This window comes from Pelobates fuscus, chromosome 7 (genome assembly GCF_036172605.1).
Source record: "Pelobates fuscus isolate aPelFus1 chromosome 7, aPelFus1.pri, whole genome shotgun sequence".
NCBI lineage: Eukaryota > Metazoa > Chordata > Amphibia > Anura > Pelobatidae > Pelobates > Pelobates fuscus.
Genome location: NC_086323.1, coordinates 120,627,005 through 120,650,452, shown reverse-complemented (window position 1 = coordinate 120,650,452; position 23,448 = coordinate 120,627,005). Strand labels below are relative to the sequence as shown.

The 23,448-nt window shown below is 39.7% G+C and overlaps 1 protein-coding gene across 3 annotated transcripts in view; it reads left to right on the top strand.

Moving 5' to 3' along the window:
• Positions 1 to 23,448, top strand: part of LOC134568170 (potassium channel subfamily T member 2) — a 465,676-nt gene that overhangs the window by 386,444 nt on the left and 55,784 nt on the right. For 2 of the 3 annotated variants that reach the window (XM_063426528.1, XM_063426527.1), the window contains exons 16-20: positions 9,958 to 10,187; positions 11,559 to 11,775; positions 14,068 to 14,173; positions 14,949 to 15,121; positions 22,549 to 22,620. In XM_063426528.1, the coding sequence (XP_063282598.1) occupies positions 9,958 to 10,187; positions 11,559 to 11,775; positions 14,068 to 14,173; positions 14,949 to 15,121; positions 22,549 to 22,620 (798 nt within the window). Of the gene's footprint in view, positions 1 to 9,915; positions 10,188 to 11,558; positions 11,776 to 14,067; positions 14,174 to 14,948; positions 15,122 to 22,548; positions 22,621 to 23,448 lie in introns of all 3 variants that reach the window. The other variant, XM_063426529.1, reaches the window with a different exon arrangement.

Genomic DNA, 23,448 nt, shown 5'->3' with positions numbered 1-23,448 from the left:
AGATGTATATAAGCATTAGAAGAAAGTGTTTACATGAAATGATGACTCAAATAGGCTTAAGTAGAAGAAAAAAAATGACTTAACTTTGTTCAATTCCGTTTCATTACTCTTATTTGCCTTGTGTATTATACAATATACCATGGGGAAGTACAGGGGAACACATAACTACTGACAGCATTATCCACCCGGACTGCCTGTTTTTGCAGCAATGTAGTAGGATATTAGGTAAAGAATTTTCATTATAACTGCAATTGTATGCATTTGCTGACCATTTGGCTGGCACCAAGTGCAGATATTAAATAACTTGCAGGTTAGAATAGATTCTGTAATGTCAACTTTCACAATTATCACAGACACCTATTCTCAGGTGTTACAGAGTAAAACAGATGTTTTCCCTGATAATGCATTGTATGGCATGTCATGGACAAATCTTAAGTATCATGTATAGCCTGCTTAATATATTTATATGCAAGATCATGTACAATAACCAAATGCTAGTGAGATTGTCAATAGTTACAGTCATGAAAAAGTATGAATGAAACTACCTTATTCACGGATAGAAAAACTGCTTCAACTTCCATTAGCTTTTTCATGAATAAAAACTTCACAAAATCTGAACAATATATCATTGAAACCTCTACTGGATAGGTGTGTATACATGCATACTCTGATCAGCCACAACATTAACATTACTGACAGATGAAGTCAATAACACTGATTATATAGTTAATGGAGCCTGTCAATGGAGCCTGGGATATATTAGGCATCAAGTAAAATGTCAGTTCTTGAATTTCATGTGTTGTTGGAAGCAGGGAAAATGTCTAAGGGAAAAGATCTGAGTGACTTTGACAAGGGCTATATGCAAGTCTTGTGGGGTGTTCCCGGTATGCATTGGTTAGCAGTTACCAAAAGTGATTCAAGGAAAGACAATCAGTGATCCAACATCAGTGTCATGGGCACCCAAGGCTCATTCATGCTCATGGGGAGCGACGGCTAGCCTGTGTGGTCTGACCACACTGAAGAGTTACTGTAGCTCAAATTACTGAAAAACTTGATACTGGTCATGATAGCTGCAAACCAGTCAGAGTGCCAATGATGACCCCTGTCTACCACAGAAAGTGCCTTCGATGGTGATGTGAGCATCAAAACTGGACAATAGAGCCATGGAAGTAGGTTGCCCTGTGTAGCGGAGCACTAGTTTCCCATAGACATCTCCGCTGGTATTAAACAGTAATGCAGGAACAAGAAGTTAACCCAGGATAAGCAGCATCAATAGTAAGTAAAATAATCCAGTAATATCCCATCACGATTCCCAATAACTGGACGACACACAGTATCAGGAGCAGGACTGCTGTTTTATTCCACATACCCTGCTTTTATGCATCTCTCCCATGCAATTACACACAGTAATTAGTATAGTAACCAATCTTACACAAGTTACAACCCACACATCTCCTCCCCTCAGTATGACACATAATCCACTTATTCAGTGTATACTTTTTCCCCAGTTTCTGGATGTACCCCAAGTACATATGATACATCCCTAAATATAATATAGGTATCACCTGATAGCTCTGATCTGGGTAAGCAACATACTAAAAAATCACCCAGATTGGACCAGGGGTTCGGGAGTTATGTGGATCAGTTCGTTTGACCGACCGACCGTCTCTGTTCGTTCATGGGTAAAAATGGGTGAAAATACCAAACTGAATAGCTTGTGTTTGAATTCATGTGAATCCCCTTGTTCGTATGAGTCTTTTTACCGAACGACGGCTCGTTCAGTTGTTTCGGTACAAATGTATGGAACCCACAGCCCTGAAATATGAGTATGAGAGGGATGACGTGATGGAAGCACGCCACGTCTGAGGGGGGGGGCGAGTTTGAGGAGCGAGAGGCAGCGGGAAAAATTTGAAGCCGGCTCAGAGCCGGCGGGTGCTGAGAGCGGCTGAGAGCAGCGAGCGGAGAGAGACGAGAGGCGTAAGGCGAGCAGCAAGCAGTGCCTGGTGGTGACTGCTCACTGCATAAAGACCAGCTACCTGAGAGCTGAGAGCTACAAAGAGCTATTCAGAACACTATCTAGTTACGAAGACAGGCAAAGATACTGACAAACGCCAGGCACCTGTTCAACATTAAGACGACGACACGAGGATTACTTTCTCCGTTGGGGGAATAGTTGCCTCCAACTAACGCAAGTAGCAAAGTAGCAAGTAGTAAAACACTCAGCATATAATATGTAACAATTGGTATAAATCGGAATAAGGGCAGATTATTGAGGTTAGGTGTCCATCTTTAGTTTTTTTTTTTTTGTACCTCTTTAATCATTAATTTTGTCTTACTTCTGATTTGCTTCATTTGTTTTATTTGTTACATGGTTGCATTGATTAGTGGGACTGAGTGGGACTGAGTATGAAAACTGAAAATTTTAATTGAAACACTGAAGATTGAATACTGAAAAAGTGTATATAATATATATATATATATATATTGTATCACTCCATATTTAATATTGAACTGAGATAATGAATTAAGTAGTTAGAGATACTCGAGTGTTCACAGGAGATATTGGGGTGATTCGACTTAATTTTAAGAGTTAAAATTACAGTGCTACAGTACTTGAGTTAATATTATAACAAGATCTTTATTGTTTTAGTAGCAATACTGCTACAAAATGGCATTGGATAATTGTAGCGGTTAGTTGATTGGTATAATAGTTGCTCCTTGCTGCTTTCAATCGGCTTAATTAGGTATAATAGTGGGCTTAATTGTGCTACTTTAATCTCTATTTTAATTATTGGGATATATTAGGCTGCTAGTATAGTGCTGGATCAGCGCTGAACGTTACTCAGGGTCCTCCTGAAGATTTTCTAAAGTATAAGGATAATTTACTAGACCTGTAAATCAAATAATACCTCTTAAACATCAAGTTCTACTATTCTAGTAGTGTAAGGCCTGAGGAAGACTGCTAATTGGGAGCTATTTGAGAACTATTTGAGACCTACTTGAGAAACAATGGGTCCTAAAAAAAAACGTCAGACAGCGACAACTACTGTAGGTCTTAAATCTGCTATACCAAATTCATTGCCACAAATATCATGTACAGATCTAATATGCCAGGAACAAGACCACATTTGGAAAGGGATACTTCAAGTTTATGAACCTTTGAGTTCACCAGTTAGCCCTGCAATGTCTGAGGGTTTAACAGAAGGCGCAGATATCAGAACAATTCTGGCACAACTACCTTCTAAAGCGGATTTGATGGATATGTTTTAAAAAAAATGGAAGATAGTTTTGGTGAAAAATTAAAAGCTGTGACATTAGAAATACATCACTTAGGATGTGATTGGAAGATGTGATTGGAAGATAATCAAGAAACAAATGAAAATCAATGGAAATCAATGAACGTTGGAAATTCCAAAGATCACAGACTGAAGTTATTCTGTCCTTACAAAGGAAATTAGACGATATTGATAATCGGGGAAGACAAAATACGGATAAGAGGGGTCCCTGAAATCATGCAGGATGAACCAGAAGACCCTACAAAGATTCTTAATTGTATTTTCAATCAGATTCTAGGAAGATCTCTAGATTCCAAGATTAAGTTTGATAAAGCACATAGAGTAGGAAGACCAAGGGATCCATCACAAGAAAATCCTCGAGAATTAATCTGTTGCATTCATGACTTCTCCATAAAAGAAGAGATAGTACAGAAAGCCCGATTGAAGAAGGAAATCAAATATGAGGAGTATTCTATTGCAATTTTCCAAGATCTTTCACCTTCTACCTTAATGGCACGTAAAGCTTTGAGACCGATTACTCTTCTACTAGGACAGAAACAAATAAAATACCGGTGGAACTATCCATTAGCTCTAATGGTCTTCCAGCACTCCAAAACATATATGATAAAGGCCCCAGCAGATATACCAGATTTCTTACAAGCTCTTGGGCTCCCTTATATAGAGATCGAAGACTGGACAGGTCTCTCAGGCATCTCCTCATTGCAAGAGATACAAAAACCTAAATGGCAAAGTAAAACAAAAAATAAAAAAAATGCTGAGGCCATTAGGGAAAGTCTGCCTTAATAACATTAGAAGGCCTTGTAAAGTAGGACATGATGTATTAGGGCAATGTAGAATATTGGTGGAAGTACCCTGAAAAATTAGCCTATAATTTTGATCCCAATTGCCTTTCTCTCTCTCTCCCCTTCCCCCTTAGGATATGTCTTGTGGACACAAATGTGTCTCCCACGGGGGTGGCATCTTATCCTATTTTGGAGATAGTACTGATATTAAGAATATATATTCAGTTTTTTTTTCCCTTTGCTTTTTCTTTTTTTGTTTTCTTTTTTGTTCTTTTTTTCTGCCTTTGGTTAAAATATGGGAGTAGGGGTAAGGGGCTTGAGTTCAGTAACGTAGAATTGGAAGTTTTCTACTGTTTTTATGGTACAGATTAGTTGTATGCCTTTGAACGTTAATGGTCTAAATTCCCCAAGGAAATGCTCTATCTTGGTACAGGAGCTAGAAAGGCAAAAAAAAGATATTGTATTTATTCAAGAAACTCACTATAAAAACACTTTTCAGCCTAGACTTAATACGAATAAATTCAACCAGACTTTCTATAGTAATTTTTTGAAAGGCAAGTCTATAGGAGTGGCAATTCTCTTAAACTCTGATTTGAACTTTGTCCATTTAGATAGTAAAATGGATCGAGGAGGTAGATATATTTTTTTAAAAGGAAAGCTTAATGATCAAATGATTTCGCTTGCAAATATATATGTGCCTAATGTTAATCAGGCATCTTTCTTGAAAACATGTCTAAGGAAACTTGAAGATTTCAAGGAAGGAGTTTTTATAATTGGTGGGGATTATAATATGGTATTGGATTATGCAGTAGATAGCTCTTCAAGTACGAGAGAAACACAAAAGAAACAGAGGTTATTAGTCCTAAGAATTTTGCACTCCCACCAACTAATTGATTCTGGCGTATTCTCCATCAGTATGAAAGGGATTACACTTTTTATTCATCAGCTGCAGATAGCTATTCTAGGATAGACCTGTTTTTTGTAAATCATAGATATTTACATTTGGTAAAAGACGCAAGAATAGGAAATATAACGTGGTCCGACCACGCTCCCATTTTCCTGGATATCGAATTACAGGGTGTTGGGAAGGGTGATAACATATGGAGATTAAATGAGTCCCTTCTTGACGATCCAATGGTCTCTAAGGACTTATCAGAAAAGCTTTCTCAATATTTTTTAGATAACTATACAAATGATATTAAGGAACCATGGACATGGGAAGCGCATAAGAGTGTGATCCGGGGGGTCTTAATCAAATGGGGTGCTAGATGTAAAAAGGAACGAGCTGAAGAAATACAAAGGTTAGCAAAAAAATTGGATATATTGTAGTCTATGCATAAGCAAACTCCAACTGAAGAAAATTTTAAATGTCTAACTGCAGTTAGATCTAAGCTGAGGTCATTATTGACATATAAGGCCCAAAGAGCGGTCCAGCTGACACAAAGTACAATCTACACACATGGGGATAAAAGTGGGAATTTTTTAGCTAAAGCCTTAAAAGTAAAGTTATAAAAAAACATATATATACCCAAAATGAAAGACACACAAGGGAAAATTTGTAATACTACTGAGGAAATAGCAAACATTTTTAGGAACTATTACAAAGACCTATACAACCTAAAACAACTTGAGAAGACCCCATATGAAAGAGAACAATATCTTTCTAAAAATATTCCATTAAAAATTTCTAAAGATACATCAGCTCAACTGGAGGAATTGTTCTCCCCCCAGGAGCTTTCAGCTGTGATAAAAGCAATGCCTCTTAATAAAAGCCCTGGGCCGGATGGTCTCACTGCACATTATTATAAACAATTCTATAATATTCTTGAGCCACATTTTCTAAGAACTTTTAATGGCCTATCTCCAACTATGGACATTCCGCCAGCAATGTTGAGAGCAGTAATTGCTATGATACATAAAGAAGGAAAAGATCCAGAAATTTGCAGTAGTTATAGACCGATTTCTCTTATCAATGTTGATTTAAAAATATTTGCAAAACTTTTGGCAAATAGGCTTAAGCCCCTTATGCCTGGACTGATCCACCCTGATCAAGCTGGATTTGTCACTGGCCATGAAGCAAGAGACAATACCACTAACATTTTGAATGTAATACATGGAGCTATAATAAATAAATGTCCTACAGCTCTGTTAACTATAGATGCCGAGAAGGCATTTGATAGGGTGGATCGGTCCTATCTGTTTGCTACCTTAGAGGCATGGGGGCTTGGCCCGAGATTTTGTAATTGGGTACAGACCTTGTATAGAGGTCCCTCTGCTAATGTCCGTGTTAATGGTCAACTGTCCAACTCCTTTATTATTAGTAATGGCACCCGTCAGGGCTGCCCATTGTCCCCTCTTCTCTTTGTTCCAGCATTTGAACCTTTTTTAGAGGCTATACGAAAGAACATAGACATTAAAGGGTATAAGTATACAGGAGGATAGGTTAAAGTAACTGCTTTTGCCGATGACGTTTTATTTACGCTTATAGAACCCCAATATACATTTCATTATGTTCACGAGGAATTGGCTTATCTAATTTTAAAGTAAATTCAGATAAATCTGAAATACTGGGAGTGGGGATAAATGTAGGAATTAAAGAGGAACTACAAAAGCTATATAATTATAGGTGGACAGACACTAGTATAACATATCTAATGACACTACTGACGATACATCTAAAATACCTATACAAATTGAACTATGGGAAACTATTGAGAAAGATTGAAGAAGATCTAAAAAAATGGAATCAGGCCTCTTTCACATTGATTGGGAGAGTTAATATTATAAAAATTATGATTTTACCTAAGATATTATACTTATTTCAGACATTGCCGGTCTTACTGCCGAGAGACTTCTTTAGAAAATTGCGATCTACATTCCTTTCATTTATATGGAATTATAAAACTCCATGTATTGCGTATAATACATTGACACTACCTATCGAGAGAGGTGGCCTTGGCCTTCCGCATATCTATAGATACTATGTTGCGGTATCATGTACGCGAATTAGAGAATGGACGGCTATAGATAAGGGGAAGCCATGGTATAGGATAGAACAGGACTTTATAAAGGTGAAGTTGGAGACCCTGCCTTGGCAGAATTGTAAATTAAAATTACTATCTCCATTTAAACATCCAATTATAAATCATACCATACAGACGTGGAGAAGGCTTAAAGATAGATGGGGGTTATCCCCGGGACTATTAGTAATTTTTCCAATAGCATCCAATTTGGAATTTCAGTTTGGGCAGAGCCGTAAACTATTGGAAAAGTTAACCGGAGATGCAGACCCTTCAGTAACAAGATGACCCTTCAGTAACAGATGAAATACCCAATAGAATAAGAGAGTTCCCTTTATGGGACAATATGACTGCGCTTATAGATATAATGGGGATCAGATATTTAAAGTCTTTTATAAACCATAAAGTGCTACCATATTGGCAGACGAGAGATAGAACAGAGTTCGAGTTACTTTGTGGTCCTAGAATAGAGAAAAGCGTTATCTGTCCAGTATATATAGTTTAATTCATAAGGGTGCTATAGAGAAGACTGTCCCTTCATTCCAATTGAAATGGACGCAAGGTCTGAATATTCAAATGGACAGCAATGACTGGTCATTTGTGTTCAAAATGGGGATGAAGGCACAGGTGAGCACCTCTAGGAAAATTATTTTTTTTAAAAGAGTTACTAGATGGTACAATGCTCCGGATCGACTTAAAAAATACGGAGCACTGGCTTCGGATGTTTTTTGGAGATGTGGTGAGAGGGGAGCGAATATGGAACACATATGGTGGGAGTGCAAAATTATTGGGAGCTTTTGGTTACAGGTATTGTGTGTCATATATAAAATTTTTCCAATGCTTGATCAATTATCCCCATCCAAGATTCTGTTGGGTTGGCCAGCTTCCTTTAAGGAGAATAACAAACAGATATTGTTGAGTTATTTATTGAATGAGGCAAATGCTCTGATCCCGCTGTTTTGGCTTAAATCTAGTATTCCGATTAAAGAACAATGGATTCTTAGAGTGGAAGCTTTAACCCCTTAAGGACACATGACATGTGTGACATGTCATGATTCCCTTTTATTCCAGAAGTTTGGTCCTTAAGGGGTTAAGGGAATTTGAAGAAGTTCACTGGGCCACTTAGGGGAAAAGAGACCATTACGATATGATATGGGTACTATGGCTAACGTACTGGGCAGAAACACCATAGTAAGATAATACCATAGTAAGACTACGTTAAGACATACTCAAGACAAGCTAATAGACCACTAATGATAGAAGTTTTGGCAGAACCTCTTTTTTTCTCTTTTTTTTGTTTCTTCCTTCTTCTTCTTTTTTTTCTGTTTTTCTGTTTTCTCTTTTCTTCTCCTTTTGGGATTATTCTAAGCAAATGATGATATGGTATCTTGATAATGTTATTTGGCAATGACATAAAGTGGTCCCAATATCTGACGCAAAAAATAAATAAATAAAATAAAAAAAAAATAAAAAAAATAACAAATGTATGGAAGTCTGGAGGTCTCAGTGGTGTTCGCGTGGTTGAGTGTCCGATTTGGGTTCCAGACACTCGATGGCCAAACACCGCTGTGCATTCGTATAGCATAATGGCCTTCGCCACGTGTTAGTATGCCGAACAGCGGCCATCCAGGAAACACACACAGAGCATTCGTCTAATTGCCAATTAGACTGCGGTTAGCACCGATGAAGGGGGTAAACTAGAGGCACACTTCTCTCTGGCGTGGTCTGATTGTTCGGTAGTTTGTTCGTATTACGAAAGGAGTGGTTTTACCGAACAATCAGCTGAATGCTTCATATAACACAGATTAAAAAACAATTCGACGAAAAGGACCTTATAACACGAATATTTAAAGACAGCCCAACACAATCCGCTACACCCTGTCTGATGAATCACGCTTTCTTTATGATCAGGTGGATGACTGGATGCATGTATGTCATTTACCTGTGAAAGAGATGGCAGCAGGAAGAATGGGAAAATGGCTGTTTGGCAGAGGCAGTGTTATGTTCTGTGCATTGTTATGTTCTGTGCAATATTGTTCCCCTTGTGTTACGTGGTCTGCAACAATCTCTAGATAGGTGATAGGCATATCACATATATTACCTACCTAAATATTGTAGCAGACCACATATATCCCTTCATGGCACTGGTGTTCCCTGATAGCAGTGGCCTCTTTCAGTAGGATGCAACCTTTCACATTGCACACATATTTCAGGAATGGTTTGAAGAACATGTCAAAGAGTTCAAGGTGCTGACCTTGCCTTGGCCTCCAAAGTCCCTGGATCTCAATCCGATTGGGCATCTAAGGGATGTGCTGGTACAATAAACCCAATTAGTGGAGGCCCCACCTCGCAACTTGCAGGACTTAAAGGATCTGCTGCTAATGTCTTGGTGCAGATACCACAGTACACTTTCAGAAGTATTGTGGATCCCATAGTTTGGTACATCAGAGCTGCTTTGACAGCATGAGAGGGACTTACATGATATTAGGCAGGTGTTTTTAAAGTTGTGACTGATCAGTGCATAGTGCTCTAGATAAAACAATAGGACCTGGATTGAGTGTTAGATCACAAATACATCTTAGTCTCTGAGGACATTGTATGTTTTCAGCAAACAATAAAAAAATACAGATTAATTTGTTTACATTTTTTTTTAGCATTTGTTAAATTGTATCTCCCCGATTCATTACTAATTAGCTAGTAAATAGCAGTCTGGGGTATCCTTTCAAATATCTATGGGTGTTTTTGATATCATTAGAGAAAGCCATAAAACAGTTTCACAGTATGTATCCAACATTTTGGTGATATGTTTGTCTTTAGGAAGGGATATTTATCTGACCTGACACAATCCACATCTCCTAGGTTTGGTGTATGTTTAACTGGTGTCAGAAGAGAAGACAATAAGAACATCCTGCTGAACCCTGGACCAAGATATATCATGAACTCTACCGACACCTGCTTTTATATCCACATCACAAAAGAAGAGAATTCAGCATTCAAACAGCAAGAACATCTGGGAAACTTACACAAATACAAATCTACCTATCATGGACCATCAAGGCTACCTGTGCACAGTATCATTGCCAGCATGGGTGGGTATGCCAAATTAATTGATATAGAAGTCCTCAAAGCATGATTAGCTCTTTATATTAATGTACCAGAAATATGGACCAGAGATATGGGGTCAATACTGTAAAAAACTATATTGGCTGCATAAATACAATTTCCCAGATTGACTCGCTGTGCACAAGTTTAGTTACATTCTCATCTCCTTCTCCAGTTTTCCCCACTCTCCATTCTGCCCATGACTGCCCATGTCTTATTCTAGATTTTTCCTATCTTCATCATTGGCTGAATTGGATGAGAAGCTGCTATTGAGAAAACCTATTTTCTTGCACATTATGTGGTTGTCATTATAGATAGGTAGCAGGATTTAACCTTTGATGTTACAAATAGCTTGTGTTTGACATTCTGAACATAGCATTTTATGACTGTTGGCATCAGAGGAGTCATTTTTGTCCATTGCTGTCTTACAATATAGGTCTCAATCCCAAGGTTTATTGCTTGGAAATTTTAGAAATTGTGATGTAACAAGGTCTCTTCACACATTTATATCCATTGTGATAAGTCTGCTGCAGGAACAGCCACTCCAACGCTTTTTCCGGGATGTTTATTTACAAAACCAAAAAAAGTTTTTTTTTCACTTGTCAAATTTTTGTTCATTTTTTACGTTGTACAAAATAAATGATTTTAAGTACAGGCAGTCACATTAATAATTGTTACATGGATACTCTTTCACTTATTCAAACAAGGCTGAGACAGAGCGGTCACAAGTGGAGTGAACATGTGACATTCTAGTGTGTGTTATCATCTGCACATTTGTCATCAATAGTATATGCATATCCAGCAGCAGCTTGGCCGTTACAATATGTTTAGATATACAAATGATCACTATAACAGTCTCTAGGCTGTTATAGTGATCATTTGTATAGGCTGTTTGTATAACAGTCTATACAAATGATCACTATGACAGCCTAGATACTGGATATTAGGTTTTGTACATCAAAGCAACTTTATAAAATAGAAAGATAGCATAGAGAAATGCACATGAGAAAAATTAAAAAATTAAATATACTTAACTGAAGGGGGAAGGAGAGGTAGGAAGGGTAGGGTGTGGGTCAACAAGGGAGGGTTCTATCCCACTCTCCGCAAATTATTGTGATGATTGAGTACCAGACATTGAACACATTCCACATGCATCTCAAATAGCACCACCAGTCTAAAGCTGTTTCCGGGCCATATATTCATATTTACAGTTTTTGGGATACTTGCGTTACTAGTTGTGTTGCATTAGGGATGTTGAAAGTCTTCCACTTTCTGGCCAGACATTAATACTATAACTCAATGGTATGTCATTATATAGTACATTCATTTATTTAATAGGTATTTTGTTATGTTTTTAGGTACTGTAGCAATAGATTTGCAAGAGACCACCTGTCAATCTTCCACTGGGCCAACACTTACTCTTCCTTCAGAATGTAATAAAGAAGGTAGAAGACCCAGCATTGCCCCTGTACTAGAATTGGCTGACAATGCATCTATACAACCCTGTGATCTTCTTTGTGACCAATCAGAAGATGAAACTAACCCTTTAGATGATGAATGTTGCGATGGTAAAGAGTATGTATTGACAGTGACTATAACCATGTAACAACGTTTCTGAAAACATAAATGTAAAGGTTATGGAGTGGTGTCTCATCTACATTGTGTTTTGCAGATATACGACACATAAAACTAACTAAAATGTGAATTCTTGTTTTAAATTGCCTCATTTTAATACAGACTGACTTGATACAACCTAGTAAATATGGTTACATTAAAGAAACCCTCTAAGAACCAAAACTACTCCACGTAGTGGTATTGAAACATGACTACTTTTTTTTCTGTCCATGTAAAACATTGTCATTTCTGAAAGAAATGCAACATTTAGATGTGTTTGAAAACATGCTTTTATTGACTAACAGACAGACAGCAACTAAACAGCAACTAGAACTGCTTCCTCCTTCCGGTGCTTAAATTAACTATACATTTCCTTTTTGGCATCATCAGGGCAGGTGCTAGGATTCCTACCGCCCTAGGCAACAATCCATTTTGCCGCCCCCTCTGGAATGCAACTACATTCCCACAGAGGTTAATTCGCTAAACTCTGAATTGCAGTGAAGAGACATTTAGAGAAAGAGACACACTGGGTACAAACTTGTTGTCCTGGCACTATAGCTTCCCACCCCCCTTCATGGTTTTTAACCCCTTCCTCCACTTACCTGGGTCCATTGTTGATGTCTTTCGAAGCTGGCTCAGATCCTATGGAGTTTTACGTAATGCTGTACGTCCCCATGAATACCTGGAGGTGGAGTTAACCCTAAACGGTAATTATTGCAGTTTCTTAAAACTGCAATAATTACCTTTACATGGAAAGGGCCCTGGGACAGTGCATCCAGATCACTTCAATCAGCTGAAGTGGTCTGGGTGTCTATGTCCCTTTAAGTGAAAGCAGACACATGGTGAGAAAGAAAGGAAACAGCCTGAGGAGACCTTTAGGGAAAAGATAGAGAGACTGTTAAGATATTTAGGAAACAGAGACTGGGAAACATTTTAGGAGAGAGACATAGTGACCACACATTTAGGGAAAGAAAGAGACACACTCTCACTAATATATACACACACACACACACAGTGTCACTTGCACACTCTCACTAACACATTCACCCAGAGTCACTACACTCTTACTAACACACACAGTGTCACTTGCACACTCTCACTAACACACACCAAGAGTCACTTACACACTCTCACTAACACACACACACAGTGTTACTTGCACACTCTCACTAACACACACCCAGAGTCACTTACACATTCTCACTAACACAGTTTCACTTGCACACTCTCACTAATGCACACTCTCACTTACACACTTTTACTAACAAACTAATACAAACTGTGAGATTTGAAATCACTGTTTAGTGAATAAGCGAGCGCGCTGGATTGTGTATTTTGTCTGTTATTTAGATGGTGGTAATTTTTCAGAGGACACTTTAAAGTAATGTGTCTAGTTACAATCCTACAATCAGTTTCCTAACTCCTTGGGTTTGTAAGAAAGCTTGTGCAAAACAAAGCTTTCTGATTTGGGAAAAAAAAATGAGAGTAAGACACGAACATAGAAATACTAACAGCAGAGTAAATTTTATTTGGGGTGTTGAACAGGAACACATCTGCGCTTTTACTTCAGAACTGCATTGAAATAAAGACAATGTCTTCCTCTGCTGTCTGTCTGAAGTTTGGCAGTATTTTTCAGAGCTGCATTGATGTCCATTAAGCTCCAGCAGCTAAATGTATTGCTGCTTACATATTACAGAAGAGTAGCTTAATTTCTGTTATATATAGCATCACTCTTTGTGTACTGAGTAAGGCACATTTTAGGGGTTATGAAATGAATATATGATTATACGATTTCGAGATTTCCTTACCTCTCTTTTAAAGTTCTTTTTACAGTTCCAAATGACTTTTTTTGTAAATGTAAATTAATTTGCTTAGTGTTTGTTAATAAAAGGTCACTAGTGCAAGAAGTCTTAGTGGGGCAATCTAGACACCATGGCCACTTCATACTGATGTAGTACCAGGTGTCCCGTGGATGGGTGGAGGGGATGATAGACCAGACATCAGATAACAATTCATGCATAATATATCTATCTGGAGCACATTAAATATTTGTTTTCTTATTTTTCGATTGTATTTTTTTCACTAGTTGGTGCTATTATGTCCATCAAGAAAATGTTATCAAACTGTTCATATTTTGTTATGGGACTAGAAATGAGATTGTTCGTTAACCATTAGAAAGGTTCCATGACTAAATTATTTCTAACTAAATTTCTACTGTGTTCATATTCAGTTATGATATATCCTCTGTTTCAGGTATGTCAAAGGATATCCTCCTAACTCCCCATATATCGGAAGCTCTCCGACATTTTGTCACTTGCTACAAGAAAAAGTGCACTTCTGTTGTCTACGATTAGACAAGGTAGAGTGGTTTTGTGTTTTATTCCTCTGAACAATTCTAAGCTTTAAATTGACTTTGTGGGATTTAAATTGTGAACAATTAACTCTATTAGGCAATTTAATCATTAAATACTAATTAGTTTGGAGTTTAAAATGATTTAGTGCACTAGAAGATATAGTCCCTTAAGGCAATGTTTCTCATCCTATCACATAATTTACCAGACATTACTAATTTGGGTGCAAATTCAGAGCTTAGTTGGTTTGTAGACTTAATGAAATTCATGATTAATAACTAATATTGTTAATGCTCTTACACTGGAAAGTAGAAGGTTGGCTATTTCTGTATTTTAGAGATAGATCTGGGATGGATTTGACCTATAGACTTTGCAACTTTTACAGTGAAATCTCACATCACACCAGGAAGTAATTGAAAAAGACAATCCTGGCCCTCCTGCCCTCCTGTTGTTTTTAACAAGGGTGCTGAGCAAATCCCATAAACCCCTGTGGATAACGAGATATGATGACTAGCACTAAGCAATAGTTTGATTAATAAAAAAGACATGAATACAATCTTACACAGGCACTGGTCATCTTACAGAGATAGTGGGGGCCTATACGGAATAGCTTGCCCATATATGTAACAACCTATCTGTGCTTGTCAGACGCTTTAGCTTGTACAAGGAACATAATTTGGTGGTTGGAAAGCCCCTTTGATTTAAGGAGACAAATTTTGCAAGGAGGCTGATTTTAAGAGTTTGAGGAAATAACAATCTTGTTTCTTTTCACACATACCTCAGGGTTGCCAACATAACTATTTTGAAGATGCAAAAGCCTATGGATTTAAAAATAAAATTATCATAGTGGCTGCAGAAACAGCAGGGAACGGATTGTACAATTTCATAGTTCCACTCAGAGCATACTACAGACCAAAGAGAGAGCTTAATCCAATCATATTGCTCCTGGACAACCAGTAAGTGTCACTGTTGAAAAGTCAATTTTAATTAATAGTAAAGTATATGTATCCAGGTGAGTAAGCCTGAAATTCTACTTAAAGGGACACAATAGTCACCAGAACAACCACAGCTTATTGTATTTGTTCTGGTGAGTAGAATCATTACCTTCAGGCTTTTTGCTGTAAACACTGTCTTTTCAGAGAAAATGCAGTGTTTACATTACAGCCTAGTGATAACTTCACTGGCCACTCCTCAGATAGCTGTTAGAGATCCTTCCTGGGTCATGGCTGCCTAAAATGCATCCAAACATTCAGTATCTCCTCCCTCTGCATGCAAACACTGATCTTTCCTCATAGAGATTCATTGATTCAATTCTGATGCTGATTGGCCAGGGCTGTGTTTGAATCATGCTGCCTCTGCCCCTGATCTGTCTCCTTGTCAATCTCAGCCAATCAAATGGAGAAACACTGTGATTGGATCAGGCCACCACTTCTGATGATGTCAGCAGACAGCTTGTTTTTTCTGAGGCAGATAGCATGCAGATCTACAGCTTCAGGCTTGAATACAGTAAGGTTTTTACTATATTTATGGAGGCATGAGGGGGCCAGTGGGGCTAGATGGTGGTTTTAACACTATAGGGTCAGGAATACATGTTTGTGTTCCTGACCCTATAGTGATCCTTTAAAGTAGGTCTCTGTTGACAAAAACTTTATTTAAAATAATGAGGCTATAATTATGTTATCACTGGGGACATACCTGTTTTGCATTGTAATTAAGTACTATTGGATCGCGTATTTGAGTTGTTTGCATTTTACTGTTAAACAGATACCTCCTAGTATATCACTGGCATGCAGACTTGAATGTATTTCTTATTCCCTTTACTTAATAATTTGAAGTAGATAAATAACACAGCACTCAAAATGTCCACATCCCATTGGCAAGTGAAAATGTAGCCATAGCAAGTAGACATTTACCATTGGTGAGTGGGACATAGGCTAGCCAGGCTTGCAGTACCCTGGCTTGAAGTGTAGTACTTGCTAGCAGTGTACTACTTTAAGCCGTGATAAGTGTGTTGTGTCATTAAAATGTTTGGTTGCTAGTTATTCTCAATGTTCTTAGATGTTTGTCACCGTTTCCTCCATTCTTTGTATAACAATTGTCTTGAAGATGTGTATGAATACTCATGATGTTTGGGAAATAATCTACAAATTCTTCAATTAGAAATGTTTAACTTTGCTGTTAATTTACTATGCTATTTTAATAAAGAACAATTGTTTTGTAATGCAATTAACATGTGATATTAATCCAACCCTCAAAAATCAACTTTTATTCATTAGTATACAGATGGAGGGAGTAGTGCCTAGGGAAGTCCTTAGGGATGTCTGAATGTCTATGCCCCACACTAAAATACATTGACACAGAAATGTGGTGGTTAAGTAAGAGATACACAAGGGGGTGTAAGACACACTAAAGGAATATAATACATTAAGGGTGGTGTAATACACAAAGGAGGAAAAGTTGTAAGACATTAAAGAGGTCATAAAAAACACTAAAGGGGGTTAGAAATTCAAAAGAGGGGTTATGAGACACACAGGTGAAGATGGTCTAATGGAGAATCATGAGGTTTGCATTATCTGCAGATGCAGACCTCAGTAGTTGCTCCCACACAGTTCAGTGAGTAATAGCACAAACTGGGACTATGAAGTGGCTGACTAGTGAGGGTGAAATGGAGTAGCGATTCTCCTAAGAAAAACCTGCCCCCTTCAGATCGCCACCACACACAGGGACCCCAGCGGCCGCTTCCTTACGGTGGCGGGCACAATAGGCCCAACCAAATATGCGATCACCTCAGTCTATGGCCCCACAAACCCAGACCCGGGATTCTGGCCTACACTACAGGCACATCTCAGCCTATACCCAAACTACCACCAGATTATAGGCGGGGACTTCAACGCCACGATCGAGCCACAGATAGACAGACTCAAACGACCACCACAGACTCCTGCACCGACCAGAAATGACAAACTCATGGCAGACTTCATTTCCCCAACCAAACTGATAGACGTATGGAGACTGCAACACCCCACCACACTAGACTATACCTTTTATTCCCACCCACATCAAACCTACTCACGTATAGACTACTTCCTGGTTTCCCCGTCACTACTCCCGCTCATAACAACGACCTCCCTAGGCAACATAACGTGGTCCGACCATGCTGAGATAGCGATCACGTTCCAGCCCCCAAGAATCTCCAGACCCTGGTCCTGGAGACTTAACCCGACACTACTCCACGACCCACAAACCGTACAACAAATCACAACTGAACTCAAACACTACTTCGCCACAAATAAGGATACAGTACCATCCGAAGCAATCATATGGGCTGCCCACAAAACAGTGATCAGGGGCACCTTCATTAGCTTAGCCACAGCACACAAAAAAAGACGCCTAGCCCACATCGAGAAAATACTAGCGACCATCAGGGACCTTGAATCCCTGCATAAAACCACCCCCACCCCGGACCTCACTACACAACTCCAACACCAATGACAGGCCCTCAAAAATGCAATGACAGTAGATGCCATCAGAGCCCTCCAATGGACACAACAAAAGTTCTACGAAAAGTCCAATAAAGCGGATACACTCCTGGCCCGCAGGCTGCGTAGGCGCATTCAGGCCAAACGGATAACACGCATACGTACACCATCGGGCCATGACACAGAGGTACCCACCAAAATTGCAGAGGCATTCCAACACTACTTTGCAGACCTGTATGACCACTCCCCCCAACATAGGAAACGGACCGCCAACCTACAGGACCGCATCCAAACCTTTCTAGATCGCACCCACCTGCCCACACTATCAAATAGCGCGATCACCCAACTCTCCATGGAGATCACAGAGCAGGAAGTAGCAACTGCGATAGGGGCCACCAAACCCAACAAAAGCCCAGGACCGGACGGATATCCGGGCATATATTACAAAACATTCCAGGACACTCTCCTGCCCCACCTAGTACAACTATACAACTCCCTGCTGCAGGGAAACCCGCTCCCCAAAGACATGCTGCAAGCTAACATTTGCCTCCTACCCAAATCCAACAAACCCCTCTCAGACCCAGGCCACTATCGGCCAATATCCCTATTGAACATGGATATCAAAATATTCACGAAAATACTCGCCAACAGGCTGCTACCATATATCACATCAATAATCCACCCGGACCAGGTGGGCTTCATTCCCACTCGCCAAGCTAGTGACAACACCAGGAGGATGCTAGATCTGATCTGGGTGGCCAAACAACGCTCCATCCCGACGCTACTCCTATCCCTGGATGCCGAAAAGGCATTTGATAGGTTACTCTGGACATTTCTCTTTGCAACTCTGAAGAAACTCAGATTCCCCAAACCATTCCAAGACGCCCTGCGAATGATTTACTCTAATCCAACTGCTAATCTACTCATACCTAACACGAACCCCCCCTCGTTCTCCATCTACAATGGCACGAGGCAGGGCTGCCCCCTCTCCCCCATCCTGTTTGCCCTCACACTTGAACCCCTACTGCATCTCATCCGCACCACACCCCAGATCACAGGCATCAAAATCCGCACACAAACATACAAAGCGGCGGCATACACCGATGACCTGATGCTGACACTCACGGACCCGCAGAACGCACTCCCACCTCTTCTCAAACTCATAGACGACTACTCAGAGGTATCGGGGTACAAATTAAATTTAGACAAAACTGAAGCACTCATGCTGACAATAGCAGACAATCATAGACAGACACTACGGAACACATATGCTTTCAAATACAATGCCTCACACATCTCGTACCTAGGGATCACACTACCAGCGGAACTACACAGCACATACGCACTAAACTACTCACCGATGATACAAAAAATCACGGAAGACCTGCAGAGATGGAGGGACTTGTCTTTGTCGTGGCTGGGACGCCTAGCCTCGGTAAAGATGAATCTCCTACCAAGACTGCTCTATCTTTTTCAAACCCTCCCCATCCCCATCCCCAACTCCGACTTCAAATACTTACAGACGCACATCGACAAGTTCATCTGGTCGAATAAAAGACCGAGAGTGAAAAGGGCGACAATGTACATCCCCAACAGAATAGGAGGCCTGGGCTTACCCCATCTACAACACTATTATCACGCGGTGCAAATCACACAGATCCAACACCTACACACCCCACCGGGGACAAAGCGCTGGGTAGACATAGAACATGACATATTCGGCTTCGACCACCCCTCATTGTACCTCTGGGTCCCACGTAACTCCCGGCCCACACCACCGCCCACACCCCCAACACTATCCAACTCGATAAGCACCTGGGACAAACTTACCCGTAAATTCCCTATCATTAACAACCCGTCTCCACTGACACCCATACTGCGCAATAAAGCATTCAGCCCAGGAATGAACCCAAAAGATTTTGCACACTACGAACACAACGACCTGTATAGAATGCACCACTTCTTCGAGAGAGGAAAACTAATACAATACAAAGACCTACCCCAACAACACACACCATACAACACACATGACTTCTTTAGATACATCCAACTAAAGAGTTTTCTGGAACTCCCAGAAAACGTGACAGCAGCCACCACCAGATGCACAACATTTGAACGAGCATGCATACATAACCCAGCCCGTAAGGGCCAGATCACAGACAACTATAACATACTCATCTCTACTCACGCCCCAGGAGCGATGGCATATGTGGCGGCTTGGGAGAGGGACCTGGGACCACTGGGGGACCCGACTGACTGGCAGGAAATATGGGAGGCCACAGCATCTATCTCTATCTGTGTCAACCACAAAGAACAGGCCTATAAAACTTTACTAAGATGGTATCTCACTCCCACAAGACTATACCGCATGGGTAAGACTGACACGGACCTATGCTGGAAACAGTGTGGGCAGAAAGGGACATACATACACCAATGGTGGCAATGCCCAAAACTAGCACCGCTGTGGGCAGAGGTGGCCCGCCTGATCTCCGACTTACTCCACATAGATATCCCCTTAGACCCATGGATTTGGCTCCTATCCAAACCCTGGGAACCGTTAACCAGAGCCCAAAACAAACTAGCGAACAGAACAGCATTGGCAACAAGGAGGGCGATAGCAGAACTCTGGGGTACCCCGGAGGTCCCCACAATATCCACAGTCATCCGTAAAACCAGGGAAGCCATTGAAATGGACAGACTATCAGCCCTGGTTCACGAAACCTCACGCCACTTTCACAAAATATGGGACCCGTGGCTGAGCGAACCGGCGCTAATGTAACCGAACCTCGCAAAGCTGCAGCCCCTGTAAATGGCCAATGGGACCATAGCATAGCAAGGAGACCAGGAGGGGGAGCACAATAGCACAACAAACAGAGGAGACCTGACGGGGGCCCACACCCACAGCGTAAAAGGGGCTAAACCACAGCAGACCCCAGCAGATACCCAAAACCCCAGAACAGAAACACTCAAACTTCCCGTGAGCATAACACCCAACCACTGAGACCAACGTTTTCTCTAAGTTATACTTGAATGTATTTTTCTGTATGTATCTACGTTATATTTATGTTTTGCTGTTTATTATGGATTCACTTTTGTGCAACCAGACAATACGTAACCAATGCAGCAGTAAAGATGGAACCGGCTATCCCACATAGCTAATCACGGAACATTGTCAAGCATGTCATATCATACGATAAATGTGTATACCACGGTTGCAAAATATTTCCGTAAAATGAAAATAAAGAATGTTAAAAAAAATAAAGAAAGATAATCTTAGTAATTAAACCATTAAACACTCAATTTTAGCTTGACTAGTTTTGTGAAAGATGCATAGGTGTGCTAGAATTTTGAGAGTGCTAAAAAAAATAAGAAACTGTCACCCTGGAAGTGACAATACCTTTTACAATTTTGGGGTCAAAATACTAGAGTTAATCTCAACTGAACTAATATCAACTGAACAGGAATATTTCCCAACGGGTATTTTAAAGGGACACTCCAGGCACCCAGACCACTTCTGCTCATTGGAGTGGTCTGGGTGCCAACTCCCACTACCCTTAACCCTGCAAGTGTAATTATTGCAGTTTTTTCATAAACTGCAATATTTACATTGCAGGGTTAACTCCACCTCTAGTGGCTGTCTATTAGACAGCCACTAGAGGTCACTTCCTGGGTTCTAGCACAGGTTTCCTGTGCTAGAGCGTCGCTGGACGTCCTCACGCTGTGTGAGGACCTCCAGCGTCGCTCAAAACCCCATAGGAAAGCATTGAAATGATTTTTCAATGCTTTCCTATGGGGAGACGTAATGCGCATGCGCGGAATTTCCGCGCATGCGCATTAGGTCTCCTCGGCCGGTGAGCGAGATTAGTCTCGCCCACCGGCCGACGTAATCACTAGGAGGAGCGTCGCGGAGGCGGAGACAGCGGCGAGGGACATCGCCGCTGTCCCAGGTAAGTCACTGAAGGGGTTTTCACCCCTTCAGTAACCGGGGATTGGTGGGTGGGAGGGAGAGGGACCCTCCAGTGCCAGAAAAACGGATTGTTTTTCTGGCACTGGAGTTTCCCTTTAAGTCTGCATATTTCAGGCTAATTATTAATTCACAGTCAATCATTATTTAGTTGGTACCAAAATGGAGATGGGGGTAAGAGCAGATACATAGGAAAATATTTCCTTCTCAGTGTTCTGGAAACATACCACAAGGTTGAATTTTGAGTTCTCAATGGATAACTCCAGAACATTTTATGGGTTACTTCAAGGAATGAATTCAGTAAATACAGCAAAGATTAAATTGACAGACATCTTGACATTTTTAGATCTGAATAGTCTAGTTGGAAAAGTCTCCAACTCAGCTGCTGCTTAGATTTTTATTTTATTTTTCAAAATGTTGCATGTCATTTATCAATTTACTTATTAAATTATTGCATATTGGAATTATATTTGTAATGTTTATTGATTTAATCAATTATTGTCAATTTTGCTCCAGGAATTTACTAAACAGCAAGCTACAACTTTGTTTACAGTAATTGTAACAGAAGCCAGTTGAATGCAGTTACCATTTTGACCAATAATTGCTTGACACATATGCCTGTTGTTTGTGCTACACTGAGAACTGTAAGCAATTAGTAGGCACTATCATGAAGAATTTAGTTTTAATATGCTGTAACGCATTTTGATGACATCACTCTCAGTGAGCAAGAATTAATTTCCTTTTGCTATTTAGTGTCCCTCTAATTTTTAATTACAGTTCTTCTTGAAAAATATAGAATATTTTGCGTTGACGTTAGGTTTATGATATTTTTGTCTCTGATCTTGGTTTTAAAAAAAATAAAAGACATTTGACTTGGAATATTTTAGAAAAGATGTGTACCATGAGTTTGTCATTTACCTCTTATAATCCTTATGCTTAGGCCAGATATGCATTTTCTGGATGCTATATGTTGGTTTCCAATGGTCTACTACATGGTGGGCTGTATTGACAAGTAGGTAAAATCACATGTAGTACTCAATGTGGTGGTTTTGTCTGTCTGTGTTTACTGTATGTTATGTCCAGAGTCAGATATTGGCCAGTGATTATCATTAAATCATTAAATTATCACAGACAATACAATCTGTGTTATTAAAGAAGACCTGAAAAGGTCTTTTGGAAGATCTAAAATTCAATTTTGAATGTATTCAGTAACTAACCAAATGTGGGTATACTTACTGTTTACTTTTGGATGCAAAATGGTAATGTATCCCTTATTTACTCAAAAATACAGCAACTGTTGCTTATTTGTAGTTTATTTGTGGCAACACTGACCAATATTACTAATGTTTGATAGTCATTATCAAACCTTGACCACTTTGCTGAAATTGGGCATGACTCGTAGTCATTGTTATTATTTGTAGTGCATGGCCTTTATTAGTAGGATTGACAAAACGTGTATGTTTCATGGTTTATTTGTCCTATAAAATGGTAAGTAGATAGAATTGCTACTGTAAATGTGAAGTGTTTCCTATATATTTGTTCAAAAAAAACTTTTTTTTTTTTAAAAGAGGAAATTAGATGTATTGTAATAGGTGTTTGAAAACATTTGAATATTATATATTATTTTAGCAAGGCAAATAATTCTGTATATTACTGTTTATGGTGTGTCTCTTTGTTTACCTAAGGTAACTTTACAATTCTCTTACAAAAAAATCTTTGACATTCTCTTACAAAGCCCCATACATCCTGCAAATGCACTTTGCATCACTTTTGAGAGGCTTTCTGGTTGCTTTACTAATGCCGGATGCTGTTTTCCCCTTACCCTGCGATAAAATAAAAT